The 15,894-nt window shown below is 42.9% G+C and overlaps 1 protein-coding gene across 13 annotated transcripts in view; it reads left to right on the plus strand.

Moving 5' to 3' along the window:
* Vopp1 (VOPP1 WW domain binding protein) overlaps window positions 1–15,894 on the plus strand; it is a 69,275-nt gene that overhangs the window by 33,875 nt on the left and 19,506 nt on the right. For all 13 annotated transcript variants that reach the window (XM_087658119.1, NM_001108630.1, XM_087658111.1 and 10 more), the window contains 1 exon segment: window positions 5,256–5,333. Coding sequence is in view for 7 of the 13 variants with exons in the window: in NM_001108630.1 (NP_001102100.1) it covers window positions 5,256–5,333 (78 nt within the window). In the remaining 6 variants the exon portion in view is untranslated.

The following is a 15,894-nucleotide window of genomic DNA, read 5'->3' on the forward strand; positions in this document are numbered from 1 at the left end:
CTTTTGGATTCCAGCTTGAGATCTCAGGAGGATTTTACTACGTTTTCAGACCCAGGTCTAACTGTGGAATCACTGGACATTGCAGTGGTGCTAAGGAAGCTGCCACTGAGTCACAGTAGGAAAGATGAAGAAAATCAGTTGCACAATAATTTGAAATTTTGGGTCCCAAATGAATGTATCTCATAGCCATCAGTTGAATATCAAAATCTGAAGAACTAATAAACTCCTTGAGTGACAGAATGTAGAACCAAAAATAGGGTAAAATAAAGGTCAGATTTTTGTAAGTTGACATTCTTTGAGGTAGCTATAAAGTATTTACACCCTCAAGCTTCACTGTACAGGATAAAAAGGCACACCTTACTGAGATGTGTTTGTGATCGAGCACCCCTGTAGAGAAGCTGTGTCTGCAGAGTGTTGACTGGTTAGAACCACAACGCTGTGGGGAGATTGGATTGTGACAGGCCCAGAGCCTTGTGACTTTCTTACCCACCACTGTATCAGAACTAGCATCCCGTGACTAATGGATGAGCACATTTTCCAATCTATTAACAGACTGCTAGTTTCCACCAACCCAGAAGCTAAGAATGTCATCAAATAGCATCCCAGGCCCATAGAAAGCTTCCCCCAATCTGCCGTAATCACTTCTCTGATGTGCTCACCAATGTATTTTTAAATTGTCTGGATATAACTTTATTCTGTAAAGCTATAAAATTTCATGAAACTGCTTCCATGTTGGTATAATGAATTTGGGGTAGTTTAAATCTGTGTTTCCAGATCATGATCAATCAGAATGGCTCCAGAATAAACGATCTCATATTCCCTTTAAGATGAGAGTTGTGGTGCTTACATTGAGAAGCTGATGAAAGGTTCTTCACCATTTCCTTGTGTTATAGTTGGTTAAAAAAAAAATAGTAACAAGGAGTGTGGAAATGGGTAAGAATTAGGATTGGAAAGTCAAGATTGTGCCCAATTTGGGCATAGTCTCCCAGAGAGGGGAGGAATTATAGTTGGTAACATTGTCCAAACAGATCCAGACATCAAGTTAAAATATTTGATATAGGGGTTGGGGATTTAGCTCAGTGGTAGAGCGCTTGCCTAGCAAGCACAAGGCCCTGGGTTCGGTCCCCAGCTCCGAAAAAAAGAAAAAAAATATTTGATATTGCATAGAAACAAGCAAAACAGAAAAACAAAAAGAAAAGAAAACTAAACAAAAAGAAACAACAACAAAAGCCCAACCCTACTATTCTGGCAAACATAGAAATGAAGAGTCTTAGTGCTGTAAGCAGGGGAAAGATTCATTTGTTTTTTGTTTGTTTGTTTGTTTTTGTTTTGTTTTGTTTTGTTTTTCTGTAAGTTGGCATCTCACTGTGTTGCCAAGACTGAACCGAGACTCATGGACTTAAATCATTCTTCTACCTTGGGCTCCTAAGTAGTTGGCACCATAGCCACTGTCCTTAGCTGAGAATTAGATATTAAGTCAAATAGTACTTAAAGGATAAAATTATGAAGTTTAATTGTTAGCCATACCCTATCATCTTGCACCACCCTGCGATGGTAGCAGTTTACAGCTGTCAGAGTCTCTTATCTCTATGCCTTGCACCCTGAACTCATTTTACAGTTCCTTTACCACATTCAGAGTTAATTTCCTGCTTACCATTTTAACTGATATCTATTTAACATCTGCATGATGTTGGGTTACTATGACAACTTCAAGAGTTTGTTTAAAACAGCAAATATTTATATCTCTATGATTTCTGAAGCTAGAAGCCCGTGACGGTGTCAGGTGACCCAGTGTGGTTTGTAGACAGCCACCTGACTTTCCCTGTAGAGAACACAGGAAGAAAACAAAACGACAGGCTGTGTCCTGCCTGGCCTTATAAAGACACTAATTCCCCACCCTGACCCCCACCTCCAGGGCGTCACCTTTCTGATATGATAACTTCTCAAGGCTTGCCTTCAGATAACATACCATCCAGGTGTTAATATGGATTTTGGTGGAAGATGCAGGGGAGGGAACAAGAATATCCGGTCAGTCGTGGTAACTGAAAGGAAAGGGAGTGGGTTTTTTTTCCCATTCTTCCTATATATTTACTTTTTAAGATGAAACATGTTTGAGTATGTTGTCAGACGGTCTTACGGTAACACGGCTTAAGGGAACAAATGGGTTTTCAGTAAAACGTTTTTCTTCTGGGACAGTCTCCCACTCTGCTGCTGGCTGGTCTGGAGTGTACTGCTCAGAAGAGCTCCACCTGGCTCCTCCACAGGGCAGAACACAGTGCTCATCTCCAGCAGGTCACCAGAGTGCTCCCATTATGAGGATTAGACCTTGTAAAGTTGATCACTGCCAAATACCAAATAGGAGAATTGGAAACAAAAATGATAGTCCATTTGGCCAAACCTTGTTTTACCCCAGACGTGGGGGATCAGAAAGTTGGTCCTTCTTGAAACTACTAAAAGTCAAAAGTAACCCCAGAGCCAAGAGGATTGAACTTGGGGCTGGAACTACCCAGGGGGATGACAGAAGCCAATTTTGGACCCAGTAGCACTTTTTAGCATACCAGGTTTTGTTTGTTTGTTTGGGACTTTCCCAACAGTACCTCAAAAAACCATGCTTTACGGTACAGCCTATTATATACATACTTATATATGACAAAAATCTGTTCCAGAAAACATTTTCATAGAAGAGGTCACGTGACCCTTTCAAATCACAGTTCGCCTTCATAGTATTAGTTATAATCACCCCAGAGATTGCAGCCACTGGAAAATACTGTAAGTGCATTGCCCATTCATCTCAAACCTACACCAGGCTGTGTAACCTGTCAGTCACTGTATTACTTCAGTCCTTCAATGCTTAGTACTTGATAACTATAGCAAGCTCTTAATGTAAATGCTGCAGTCGTTTCTGGGACTCTTTGTAGCCAATGCAAAGTTCTAAGTTGAACTGAGAGCCCCTGCAGCTGGTATCACAGGAGTTGCTGACTCTCATCTATGGCTCAGCTCCGGGGCCTCCTGCCATTTGCATAAAGGTTATTGTGCTATCCTTTCGGTTTCCGAGCAGAAGGGCTAAGAATGAAGAGGGAAATCAAGAACAGGGAAGGTGTCTTTAGTGTTTGGTTCAAGTAATGTTCCAGAAATCTACAGATCTCCTGGCTTTTCTTGTTGTGAAAAAAGTACCTGACAAAAGCACTTAAGTAGGGAAGGGTTATTTTGCCTTATTGTAGTCCAGCATAGTAAGAAGTCAAGGCAGTGAGCATGGCGGGAGCTGTGGTGGTAGGAACACCAGGCAATGGATGTGGGTGTTACACTAACTTTTCCTTTCTGGGGTGGCCTGAGACCACAGCTTAATGAAGTGTCTTAGTTAGGGTTTTACTGCTGTGAACAGACACCATGACCAAGGCAACTCTTATAAAGGACAACATTTAATTGGAGCTGGCTTACAGGTTCTGAAGTTCACTCCATTGTCATCAAGGTGGGATCATGGCAGCATCCAGGAAGGCATGTACAGGAGGCGCCGAGAATTCTACATCTTCATCTGAAGGCTGCTAACAGAATACTGGCTTCCAGGCCACTAAGAGTCGGGTCTTAAAGCCCACACCCACAGTAGCACACCTACTCCAACAAGGCCCTACCTCCAAATAGTGCCACTTTCTGGGCCAAGCATATACAAACCATCACATGAAATGTACCACTCATGTTGAAGGTGGGTCTCCCTGCTTCTGTTAAACCTCTCTGGAAATGTTCATAAAAACAGGCAAACTCAGATGTTTGTCTTCAAGTCCCATCAGGTTAGCCATGAAGATTAGGCATCATGCTAGCCAAGTTCACTCTTGCTATCAGCAGACAGTAACCAGAGCAAAGAGGTGCCCTTAAGGCTTATTATTTGTTGTACATATGGTTACTAGACTTTAGCAAGCCATGTCTATAGGTGTCTGTAAGAACGGCTTATATTCTGTACCTCTTGCTCTTCTTTATTCTGTTGTTTTGTAATGAACTGGTACAAACCTTTCTAGTTGAAACACCATGCTTGTATTACCTCAGTCCCCATAGATGCTAAGTGTGAACCCAGCCAAAGTAGTTTCTCTGCTCGTGGTCTCACAAAGCTGAAGTCAAGAGACTGGTTCAGTTGAACTCTCATCTAGCACTTGGAGTCCTTCTGGTTCTGTTTGGACATGAGCAAATTCAGGCTCTTATGATTTGGGGACAGCAATTTATCCAGGATTGTGTACAGAGTCTAGAGCTCACTTTCACCCCACATGGCTTTCCCATACTTGTATTTCTTCTTCAAACTCAGTAGGAGAATATCAAGTCTGTTCTGGCAATGTCTTGCATCACATACAGTTTTAATTTTATAGTCTGGTGAGGGGACATCTCATTTTGTTTACAGGTCCCTCTGCACTGGAGGGAGAGGCATGTAGACATTTAGTATTCGTAAGAACCTAACATAGTTGCTAAGAATGTTCATTTTTGCAAGCCATTCTAGGAACCAGACCTTTCTCTTTAGATTATAGTTGTCTGATTTCTACCCACTCTAACAGTAAGAGTCCAATATCTCCCTTCAGTGTTCCTCTCTCCTCCTATAAGCTTATAAAGGAAGGTATTCTTTGTAACATTAGTTGCCCAGGAGTGCGGACATGGTTGAGAAGGAGATGAAATACTGACAAAGCTTAGTGAATCACCCCAGGCCTACAACAGGTCTCATTTCCAGTCAGGAACTTTCTTAAGTGGCTCTTCTGGGTTAGGACAGCCCCTGAACATGTCTCCTGAGTATGGGCCCTGGCACAGGCCTGGGTATGTAGAGATCTGTGGGATGAGGGAGCCTGAGCAGGTAAACATGAGGCCCTAAAATCACTTGAAAGGTTCCCATTGTTCTATCTTGCTAGTCAGGAAGCTGAGCCTGATAGAGTTTAATAACAGAAATCACATAGATAGTAAGTTCCCAGACCTCCTCAGTTAGCCCCACTCTGTAACCTGTGCTTTTAACTTGTGAGAGCATATGGAGGCAGGCCCACCTTTCCCATGGTCCCGGGTTAAAGTCAGCAGAGAACCTGTCCTTGCTAGTATTCTTCTGTTGCAGAGCTTCCTTGGAGCATGATCTGGTAGATTTGATGCTTTTTCTGGTCCTGGAGCCTCTCCAAAAGGAATCCATTTTGATTTCTCTTTCTAAGAATGTTTATGCTTATAGTGATTCTGGATGGAACACTGTGATGAGAAAAATCTACCCTTTTTAACCCAAAATTGTTCTCTCTCCCCCTCAGATGCCGTTCCTATGAAGACTGCTGTGGCTCCAGGTGCTGTGTGCGGGCCCTCTCCATACAGAGGCTGTGGTATTTTTGGTAGGTTACAATTCTTGCTGGATCTTGGAAGGTTCAGCCTTGAGCAGCTTCTTAGCCAGTTTTTAAGATAGTGTTGGAGCTGATTGCTTGAGGAATTAGAGTCAGCAGACTGAGATTTATGACAAAGTTTCTGCTGCCTAAAAATCTTCCCACATCTGTGTCTACTGCATCTTAGCTTTCAAGACAGTCACCCTGCAACCTTCCATCTCCCCAAGTTCCTCACAGAACTCTAGAGAGCATACAACACCTATCAGATCACATCTGGAGAGAAGGGTGGGAGGTAGACTATCACTTAGAGTCACCTTGTGCAAGTCTTAGTTTGCAGAGAGGCCTCCCAAAAGGCTCTGCGAGTATGCTGTGCCCTATAGCTAAGAGGCATTTCACATGCCTGGAATAGCACAGTGCTGGAAAGGGGATTTCTGTACAATGCACTGAGCATTTCTTAAACTCATCTCCTTGGCTTGTTTGTAGTGATCATGTCCTCCAGTACATGCAGCTAAGGATTAAATCATCACACACTTTTCATGACTCAAGCCTCTTTATGACTTTACAATTCTGACTTTACTGATATTTTAACACTTAGAATTACTGGGAACTAACAAACAGCCGCTTGAATTGTTCTGAGAGTTTGCCTCTTTCTCTTGGCAGCTGTTTGAATAAGGAAGCCAGCAGGGACGACAAGTGTTACACAACAGATATTTTTCATTATAGCACAGATCCTTGCACCACTAGCAGCTCCTTGATTAGGCTTAGGCATTTGGCATCTGGGCATCATCTGTTTGCTTGGCCCTGGCTAGGCCTCCCTTTGCATAGGTAGCCATGCCTGGATGGTTGTACTCCCCCCAAGCAAAGAGTGTTGGTGTGCTGCCTTTCCCCTTTTCTCATAGCTGCTCTGGTCAAGGCATGTACCTGGCAGAAGGTGGCATAGAGCCTGTAATAATCCACGGGAGAAAGTCACACATCACCACACTTTATTAAGCCAGTTGAGAGCTTAGTGAGTCCTGTAGCCAGCTGACCAAGCATAAGCTCAGGGTTTCAAATCAAAAGACCACAATCACTTCCTGGTATGGCTTATGGGTCTTTACAGTGTGAGTGACCTTTGATCTTGTGAAACATCGCACAAGACCTTTCCTCCAGAGGAACCAAGTGGGAGTTTTTTTTGTTGTTGTTGGTTTATTTTTTTTTTTTGCTTTTTGGGGTTTTTTTATTTGTTTGTTTGTTTCTTTTTGCGTATTAGAACCTTTCTTCAACAGGGAAGGAGGGTTCTTCTGGTGTTGTAAAGCACTTTACCAAGAGGAAAGAGAAGACATCTGTTTACCGGCAAATGTGCCTCCCAAAGGAAGGAGGTTTTGGGGTGTGTGGAGGGAGTGGGTAGAGAGGGGTTAAGCTGTTTCATTCTCCCCTTCTTAACCCTTAGAAACATTCATTTAACTCCAGGCATTTGTCGTTTGACACAGTTTAACAACCAGTTAATTAAACAGAGTCTGACCATTAGACCAGATACAGCAGTTAGTAAAATTGTGTCAGACTCCAGTCCTAGAAGCCATTGTGGCTAGTCCTAGAGGAAGCATTATGATTAATATTTCCATGAGTCTAATGTGCAGAGAGGCCATAGTGACCCTTATCTCCAAGTGTCCCCTATTAAAGTCCTCAAGCCTCTGCCATATGGAGAACTTGTTGGCTTCCAGTGGCAGCAGTACTGAAGAAGCTGTATCTGTCACTTCTAGGAGGTGACCCAGAGAGGCTGTCTGGAGGGACTTTCACGGTCCAGATCTTCTTCACACCCACGCAGAGCACCTGCAACTTAGTGTTTAAATGAATGGCCATAGCTCAGCTGCCATGCTGGCCCACCCTGTGGCAGAGGCTCTGTCTTTGACTATCTAACACTCTCTTGGGGACTTTCTACACAATTGGGTAATTACTCTGAGCCCTGAGGAGTTTAGTTTTTGCTAAGAGGAGAACTGAAAGCCGAGGTATGTCAGCTCCCAAGATAATGAGTACAGAACGATTGCTATTTGCCTCTGTGTAGCAGTACCCAGTTGAATCTAATGTTCTAGGTTCCCGAATGAAACACAAACACACACACACACACACACACACACACACACACACACATACACACACTCACAAACACACACACACATACACACACACACACACACACACATACACACACACACAAATATACGCACAGCCTTTATATTTTTATATGCCTTAAATAGCTCAGTGGCTGGGCCACTTCCTACCCACCATGTGGCTAATCTACCTCCCTCTGATATTCCCGTTATTACTTACTAAAATCTATATTCCGTCTTAGCTGTCCTGGACCCAGGTGGGCAGCCCTCTTTGGGTCCCTTGTCCCCTGGCTCCTACATGGTGGCTATGCTCTCCATCCCCCACCTTCTCAGGCACAGCATCCTTCCTATCCACCCCACATGGCGGATGCCCTTCTTCCTTCTCCCTGCCCGGACCCTATCCCTTGCCCGGAAATCCTATATGCTCAATTTCTCCAAATAGCGAAAGCTTAGCAGAGTTTCCGAATGGTTAGACATACATCTTCAATTTCTGTTAATACAAATACATAGGAATCTGAATCATCTAACATACATTATCCTTAAGTCCCATCAATTTTTTCTTGGACAAAATTTTATTTTATCATAAAGATATAAATGCTTGATCCAAAATATATTAACTTTTTTTTTACCAAAAATATAGCTTCATGGTTTCTAAGACATTTCACATCTATTTATTTTTTAACTTTATTTCTCTAAACAAGAGTTGAGTTCAAGATATTTACATGACATACTGTAGCAAATTAAGATAACCTGTACCCAGACTGTTAAGTATCAAAGCATTTTTGTTGTAACTTTTGCATAATTTTTACAATTAGAATTTTATAGTTTTTTTTAACTGCCCCCTCCCTGGCCCTTCAATGTTCTTATAGCTCCTGAGAGGAAGAAAATGTACATTCAGCAACAGTTTTAAAAACTGATTGGGAGAGAAGAAATTGTAAACAAGAAAGGAGCAAGTATTCAAAAAACAAACATCTGAAATTACATTTAGCTGCCTTAACCTCAATATCTAAAGCTTTCTGATTAAAAAATAAATACTATGAGCTATAACAGTGACAAATAAACTTACCATTTGTTGTAGAAAATTTTTTCTAATGGGTAATGTTAGGTAATATATATTTTTATTGAGATCTTTGTAGAATACACACACATACACACACACACATACACACACACAGCAGCTAGAAGGAGTTACTAAATACTCAGATGCGAATCTAATGACCTTGCCTATTTTATTTCCTCCTTCCTTAAAGGAACACTGACATTTAACAAGCCCATCTGTGGTTAAGCAGGCACAATATTATTGAGAGGTTTTAGAAAGGGTTTTTGTGATAGTTTGAATGAGAATGGCCCCAATAACCTGATATATTTAAATGGTGGTTCCCAATTGGTGGAAACTGTTTGGACAGGATTCGGAGGTGTGGCCTTGTTGGAGGAAGTAGGGGTGGGCTATGAGATTTCAAAAGCCCAGACCAGGCTGAGTATTTCTCTCTGTGGATCAGGATATAAACTTCTCAGCTACTTGTCATGCGTGTCTGCTTTCTGTGATAATCATGGATTAACCTAAATCCTTAACCAATCTGTGTGTATCTGCAGAGGGAGGCAAACAACTTGAAAAGCTTAATAAGTATTTTTTTTATAAAGATACTAAGTTGAGGAATGATGTTAGTATGGTGAACTAAAAATCATTAAACAGAAAACTATGAAAACCAGACAGTGGTACTCAGAAAATGTTGGAATCATGTTGGGTCCCCAACTCACAGGTGTCTGTATCTGTAAAACTGAAAAGTAAGAGCAAGAGTATCCAGGCACTGTGGGATAGAAACAAAGGCAGACCACAGGCATAAGGCAAAGGAGTCCCCAAAACAGGAAGAACGTCCTATCTCAGTGAGGGAAAGCAGGCTTAAAGAAGTGGTAGAAATGCAGGCATCAGGACCCAGTATAGATCCTGCCTCCTGAGCCACACAGCTAAGGGCTGGGTGTTCCTACACTGAAAAGGGACCTTGTACCTTGTGGTCACTCTGAAGTGGGTTCCTGGATTTACGGCTGGTGAGGCTACCAGGATGCCCGTGGTCTTGGCTAGGGTAAAGAAGTCAGAGAGGTTGTTTTGTTCTGTTCCGTTTCTCTTGCAGCCACCCCTCACTCTGTGCCATAGGCCATCGTGTCCCAGCTGGGATCTTGTCTTACAGACCTCAATCAGTAAGAATGTATGGCTCGCTCCCTGTGGATCCAGGGAGGCCTTTGAGAGAAGGAGGAAGGAAGCTGACTAAATTTGGGCTCTGGGCAAGATTTTAAGTGAGAGCTAAGTGACAGATGAGAAGAAGTAAGGTGGGATTCTGAGGGATGGAGAGCTGGGAAGAAGCAGGGGAAGGATTGTTTGGGAAGAAGGACCAAGTGGAGCGATGTTCTTCTGACAGAATGGCAATTAAGTTAGGCTGGTGGGTAGGCACAAAGGACATTTTCATTTCCTGGGGCGTATGATTATGGTACCTAATTTTCAAAGGAGGTCTCTGCCCTAGAAGGGTAAGAGGGTAATCTGGACCACCACAAAAGAGTTTGTGGGCCCCAGCTGACTATCCTTAACTGTCATTGTAACTCCCAGAACTGTTGCCTTTTTTTTATTTGTAACTGGTCCAATTGGGTTTTTTTTCCACTTGTTTTGTTTTGTTTGGGGGTGTTGTTTGTTGTTTTGTTTTTAACAAAAACCTCTCTGTCACTGTCTACCAGTGATCTGACTGTGTTGCCTCTTATTGATTCAGTAACCAAGGGCCTTTGGAAGCATAATGGGATATAAACAGCTCCTCTAATTTGCCATCAATGTCCTTCATGGTAGGAGGGTCAGTGCTTCTTGGGTTTGGGACAGTTTAGATGTTGGTTTGGTCCTTTTTCCAATGCTGACTTTCCTATTCTTCCCAGGTTTTTTGTTTTTTCTTTTTTTTTAGTATCTGTTACTGAAGATTTTTTGAGCCACCTCAGTAAGCTGGGAGGCATTTATTCCAACAAAAGTATCTAGAGTTTTGTTTGTTTGTTTGTTTGTTTGTTTGCAAATATCATGAGTACACCTAGGGACAAGAACCATGTATAATTGCCTACTGTTTTTCTGAAGCTATTGGCTCAAAGTGGTTATAAATTTGGAAGTCTTTGTGGAGTCAATGGAGGAAAACCTGGGAAGACTCTCCCAGCCCCTGAATAACTTCACTGATCTTAGACAAATTACTGGACTTTCAAGCTATACCTTAAATTTCAGGCACAAGGCACTGATGACAATTGTCCAGGGAGTACTGGGTACTAATCAGGGCATTTGGATAGGAAGGCTTTCTCAAAGTCTACCAGCATCTGTGCCAGCACCCAAGGCCAAAATCCTGATGTCGATCCTATTTCATAGAGGGCCAGTCGACTTGACAGAAGTGCTCAGCTTTCCATTGAGACTGAAATGCCATAGTCCTCCCCACACTCCTTCAGTGAACACTAAGAGGCAAAAGTCTTCCAATGGGTGGTCTTCACGTTAGAAGGAAATTTAAGTAACTTGTTGAAGTAGATTAGTAGGACAGGCTCAGAAACAACATTGAAAAGAAGATATCTTGACTCCACATAAGACCTGTCACAGATCCTGAGTCAGAGGAGTAAGAAAGGTTCCAAGGCAGATTCTGTATGACTGGAAATTTCCCATCCTAGAGGAAATGTGAGAACTGGGAAGCCCACAAATAACAAGATAGAACACACAGAAGAAATAACAAATAATGGCTCTTGTGAGGGCAGAGAGCAAGAGTGCAGTGCGCTCAGGGCAATCAAGCTGCAAAGTACTGAGAGAGTGAATGTGGTAAATCAACATACCAAGAGAAGCCATCACCAAGCAGAGTACAGGGAAACAGTCCAACTCTCTCAGAACCAATAGAGAAGGAACAAAACAAGACAGAAACCCCAATAACAACTTAACGAGATAACTCTCAGAAGAGCTTGTCCAGTGTGCACTCAGTCATTTATACAGTTAGCTGGTCCTTCATCCAGACTAAAACCAAAACGAGATCTCTCCTCATGTTCCTCATGTTGTGGTTACCCACTGCAGTCATAAAATTATTTTTGTTGCTACTTCATAGATGTAATTTTCTACTGTTATAAATTATAATGTAACTGTCAGAGAGAGAGGCAAATCAAAAAATCCAAGCTATTGGTATCCCAAGTTAGCACAGGATGATAAGAGAAGGATCCTCATCATGAGTTTTCTTCACAAACATTAAGGTCTCTCAAAGGATGGTATCTTCAACTCTAAGGAAGCTTCCCACGAAGCCTACCCATCTTTCCCCCCAAAAAATCCTCAACGCCCTGTCTTTCTCCTCCTAAAAGAGATCCTCTAATGGCACAAACTTTCTAAAGAGATAAGAATTTGGTATACAGATTGACCTCCTAGAGGTTTCAGAAGGATTCATTCATTGTGTCTAGGAACACAGTGGTCATTTCAGACCCTTTTTTAACCCCCAGTGGTCCTGGAATGTTTGCAGGAGGATCCTCGCCTGAAACATCTCCTTAGCCAAGAAGGCTGAGTCCTCTGTTGGTGTGGAGATCTTGCTGGGGCCTCCAGTGAAATAATCCATGTGAAAAGTCATGTATCATTGTGCTTTATTAAGCCAGTTGAGAGTATAGTGAGTCCTCTAGCCAGCTGACCAATAGTAGAATTATATTTGGTGCAGAGACAAAGATGATTAGGCTTGGTTGGTTGGTTGGTTGGTTGGTTGGTTGGTTGGTTTACATTTTAAGTCAAAAATGGCTGCAGTCACATCACAGCTGGTGTAGGCTAGAGGGTCTTTACAGTGTGGCCATTGATCTTGTAAAATATCACACAAGGCCATTCCTCTAGAGCTGTGATTCTCAACCTTCAAATTGTTGCGACCCTTTAATAAGTTCCTTATGTTGTGGCTACCCATGCCCCACACACCGTAAAATTATTTCTTAACTATAATTTTTCTACTGTTATGAAGCTTAATGTAAATATCAGATAGGCAGGATGTCCGATATATGGCCTTTGTGAATGGGTTGTTCAACCAAAGATGTCATGACCCCCAGGTTAAGAACCACTGCTCTATAGGAAATAAACTGTTATTATGTACCATGACCCTTTCTCACCAGAGAATGAGGGCCATTGTGATGTTGTGAAGTACTCTATCAAGAGGCGTGAGAAGACATTTGTTTACAGACAAATGTGGTTCCCAAGAGACAACCTGACCTTTCTTAACCTATTTCACAACACCCATGCATAGGCTGCTAAAATCTGTGGAGCATAAATGAACTGAGGAGTATTGAAAAGTGGATGATGACACATCAATACTAGTTTTAGGAAAAAAGGAAACAGCACAACAGAACATGAGAGACCTTGGTGTGCATTACAGAGGGCTCAGTCGAAATCAGAGAGTGCTGTCCTAGGAGTGCAAGCTCAGTTTAAAGACCTAAGAACACGGGCCTCAGAGAATCTGTGCCCCACTTTCTTTTTTTTTTTCCCTTGGAGCTGGGAACCGAACCCACGGCCTTGCGCTTCCTAGGCAAGCGCTCTACCACTGAGCTAAATCCCCAACCCTTGTGCCCAACTTTCAATGAGATCATCTAAAGGGGAGCATGAGGGAGGCTCCCCTGTATAGGGTGAACCCTCTGGAATGTACTCCAGGTTCTCTCCTGTTCCACAAGGGGGAAAGGAGACAGTTTTGTCCAGATTTACAGTTTTACAGAGTAAAGGAAGTCATGAATCCTAACAATTTAAAATAAATTGGTAGGTACATCACAGAGATAGGAGAAGCTTTTCTGTAGGCTTCAGATACTGTCTGATGACATTCTTAACTTTTGGGTTGGTGGAAGGTAGGTATCCAATACATTTAATACATTCCAAAAGGAAATAGGTTTTCCTCTATCAGTCAGGGCGTTAGTCCTGCTGCAGAGGTCAGAAAAGAGCAGCTATTTAAGCACTAGGTTAACTTAGTTAATTTTGTTTAATTAGCTAGGCCAACTTTAAAGTCGTTAGCTTCTTGACCTGCAACGGTTCAGCCTTTCCACGTCATTGCAGTTCTAGGCTATCTCACAGACACAGCTTCTTTTCTGGAATTCTCATTCACAGGATCAAGACAGTCAGCAAACTAAGCCAGACTGAGACAGCATTACATGTGTTCTTTCAGTTGTTTCCTAGATTCACTTATAGACACATAAAACCATTTCTGTATGCAGTGTAAAAGGAGAAGGGAGGCTACAGGAAAGAGTCTAGTGGGGTAGGAAGGGGAGGACAGGACAGGGAGCATTGGGGTATGAAGATGTTCCACACACAGGATATACTTGAAAGAGATTGTCTTTACGGAACCCAGCACTATGTAGTGGGAATGCATCAGCTTAAAATTAAATAAGTAAAATGCTACCATAGAAGATGAACTTTTCTGCCCATACTTCCAAAAGTAAGGATTTATTCATCTCAAAACAAAAGGGAAACATAGTAAATGGCACTTCAGAGTATGGCCTGGATGCAAGGCCAGCTCTCATTTAGGGATCTTCTTCCCAGGTCCCACTGGCAGGAGGCAGGACGACAATGCATAAAACCCTAACCTAGGAGTAGTCACGGGTGTGCTGGCTTGGTCTGCAGCATTATATGCAGTGTGTTAGGGTTATGGGAACGCCTCTGAAAACGGTTAAACTTGTCAAAATTGGGTGTTGAGAAATGAGAGCGGGGGCTGGGGATTTAGCACAGTGGTAGAGCGCTTACCTAGGAAGCGCAAGGCCCTGGGTTCGGTCCCCAGCTCCGAAAAAAAAAAAGAACCAAAAAAAAAAAAAAAAAGAGAGAAATGAGAGCGATCTTGCAGGGCTCTAAGTGCTTTTGATTTCTGGGCTAGGGCATCTGCTAGTGGCAGGGTATCAGTGAGGCTACACATGGTGATTTGGCAGTATCTCACACAGACTGAAGCTTTTGTGAGTCCCACAACCTTGCTCTTACAAGCCCAGAGTGACAGCTACCAAAACAATTGATCGGGTTATTAGAGATTCAGTTATGACAAGCTACCACTGTAGGTATAGCCAGAATGCCTAGAAATGGAATCTGAAGTGCCCGGGTCAAAATTCAAGTGCTCCTGGAGGCTAATCCATACATTTCTTCTCTCAGTAAACATTCATTGGTCAAGATTCTGGGGCTTCTGTAGGAAGGCTTCTGTGGCAACCACATTCCTGAAAGGCACAGCTTTCAGTAGACTGTAACTATTAGAGTGAGATTGATGGACATGGCGCCGATGCAGAAAGAGCAGACAGGCATCTCCAGAAACAGAACTGGCCTTTTAATCAGAACAACTGCAGGGAGGGCACCAGTCATTCTGTAGGAGTGGAGACTGCACATGGCACAGGGGGATCTGGCGTGTCTAGGGCGAGAAAGGGGAAATTTGGGGATGTTGATAACGTGACCAGGTCAGTTCTCCTGCAGCCTCAGAGTGGCAGATGCCATCGGGTGCTTCTATGTTGATCTCCTTATCAGGAGCTTCCTGGCCCCCACCCAACAAGCCACAGGTGTTATCAGTCAAGTCAACTTTACTGTCTGGAGTTTTTCAGTCTGTCTGAGGCTTTTAGGTCATTAACCCTTCAGTAGCAAGCAGGTCATTGTATGGGAATATTGTGCGCAAAATAAATGATTTATTTATATTTTATATGCATTGGTGTTTTCCTGTATGCATGTCTGTGTGAGAGTATCAGATCCTGGAGTTATAGACAGCTGTGGGCTGCCATGTAGGTGCTGGAAATTTAACCCAGGACCTCTGGAAGAGCAGTCGGTGCTCTAACTGCTGAGTCTTCTGTGCAGCCCTGCACAAAACTTCTAATACCCTTCATTTGGGGGAAAGCTTCAAAGGTTTTGAGTAACTCTTTCAAATGAGGTTGTTCCTAGTATAATGAGGTAAACATTTAATGGAGAAGAGTCTGAGGCTGAGTGAAGTAAAGGCAGTGGTATATTTCCTCCTCTTCCCCTCCTCCTCTTCTTCTAATTAATTAATTTCTTTATTCTTCTCATATATTACATCCTGACTGCAGTTTCCCCTCCCCCCTCTCCGCCCAGTCCCTACCACATCTGCTCTTCCTCAGGCCTACACCCCTTCTGTTTCCCTTCAGATAAGAGCAGGTCACCCAGGGATATCAAGTAAACATGGCATATCAAGTTGCAATAAGACTGGGCACAACCCTCATATTAAAGCTGGATAAAGCCACCCAGTAGGAAGAAAAGGGTCCCAAAAGCAGGCACGAGAACAAGAGACAGGCTCTGCTCCCACTGTTGGGAGTCTGACAAAGACAAGGCCCACCCCTTTTGTCCGTTAAGTCTCTGAGTCCCTATGAGCCCTGCTTCGTTGATTGGGGGGGGCTTGTTCTGTGGTGTCCTTCACCTCTCTGGCTCCTATAATCCTTTCTCCCCTCCTTCTGTGGCCTTCCTTTGGCACTGCCTAGTCTTTGGCAGTGAGTCTTTGTGTCTGTGCCCATCAGTTGATGGA

The sequence above is a fragment of the Rattus norvegicus genome, chromosome 4 (genome assembly GCF_021556685.1).
Source record: "Rattus norvegicus strain SHRSP/BbbUtx chromosome 4, alternate assembly SHRSP_T2T, whole genome shotgun sequence".
NCBI classification, from domain to species: domain Eukaryota; kingdom Metazoa; phylum Chordata; class Mammalia; order Rodentia; family Muridae; genus Rattus; species Rattus norvegicus.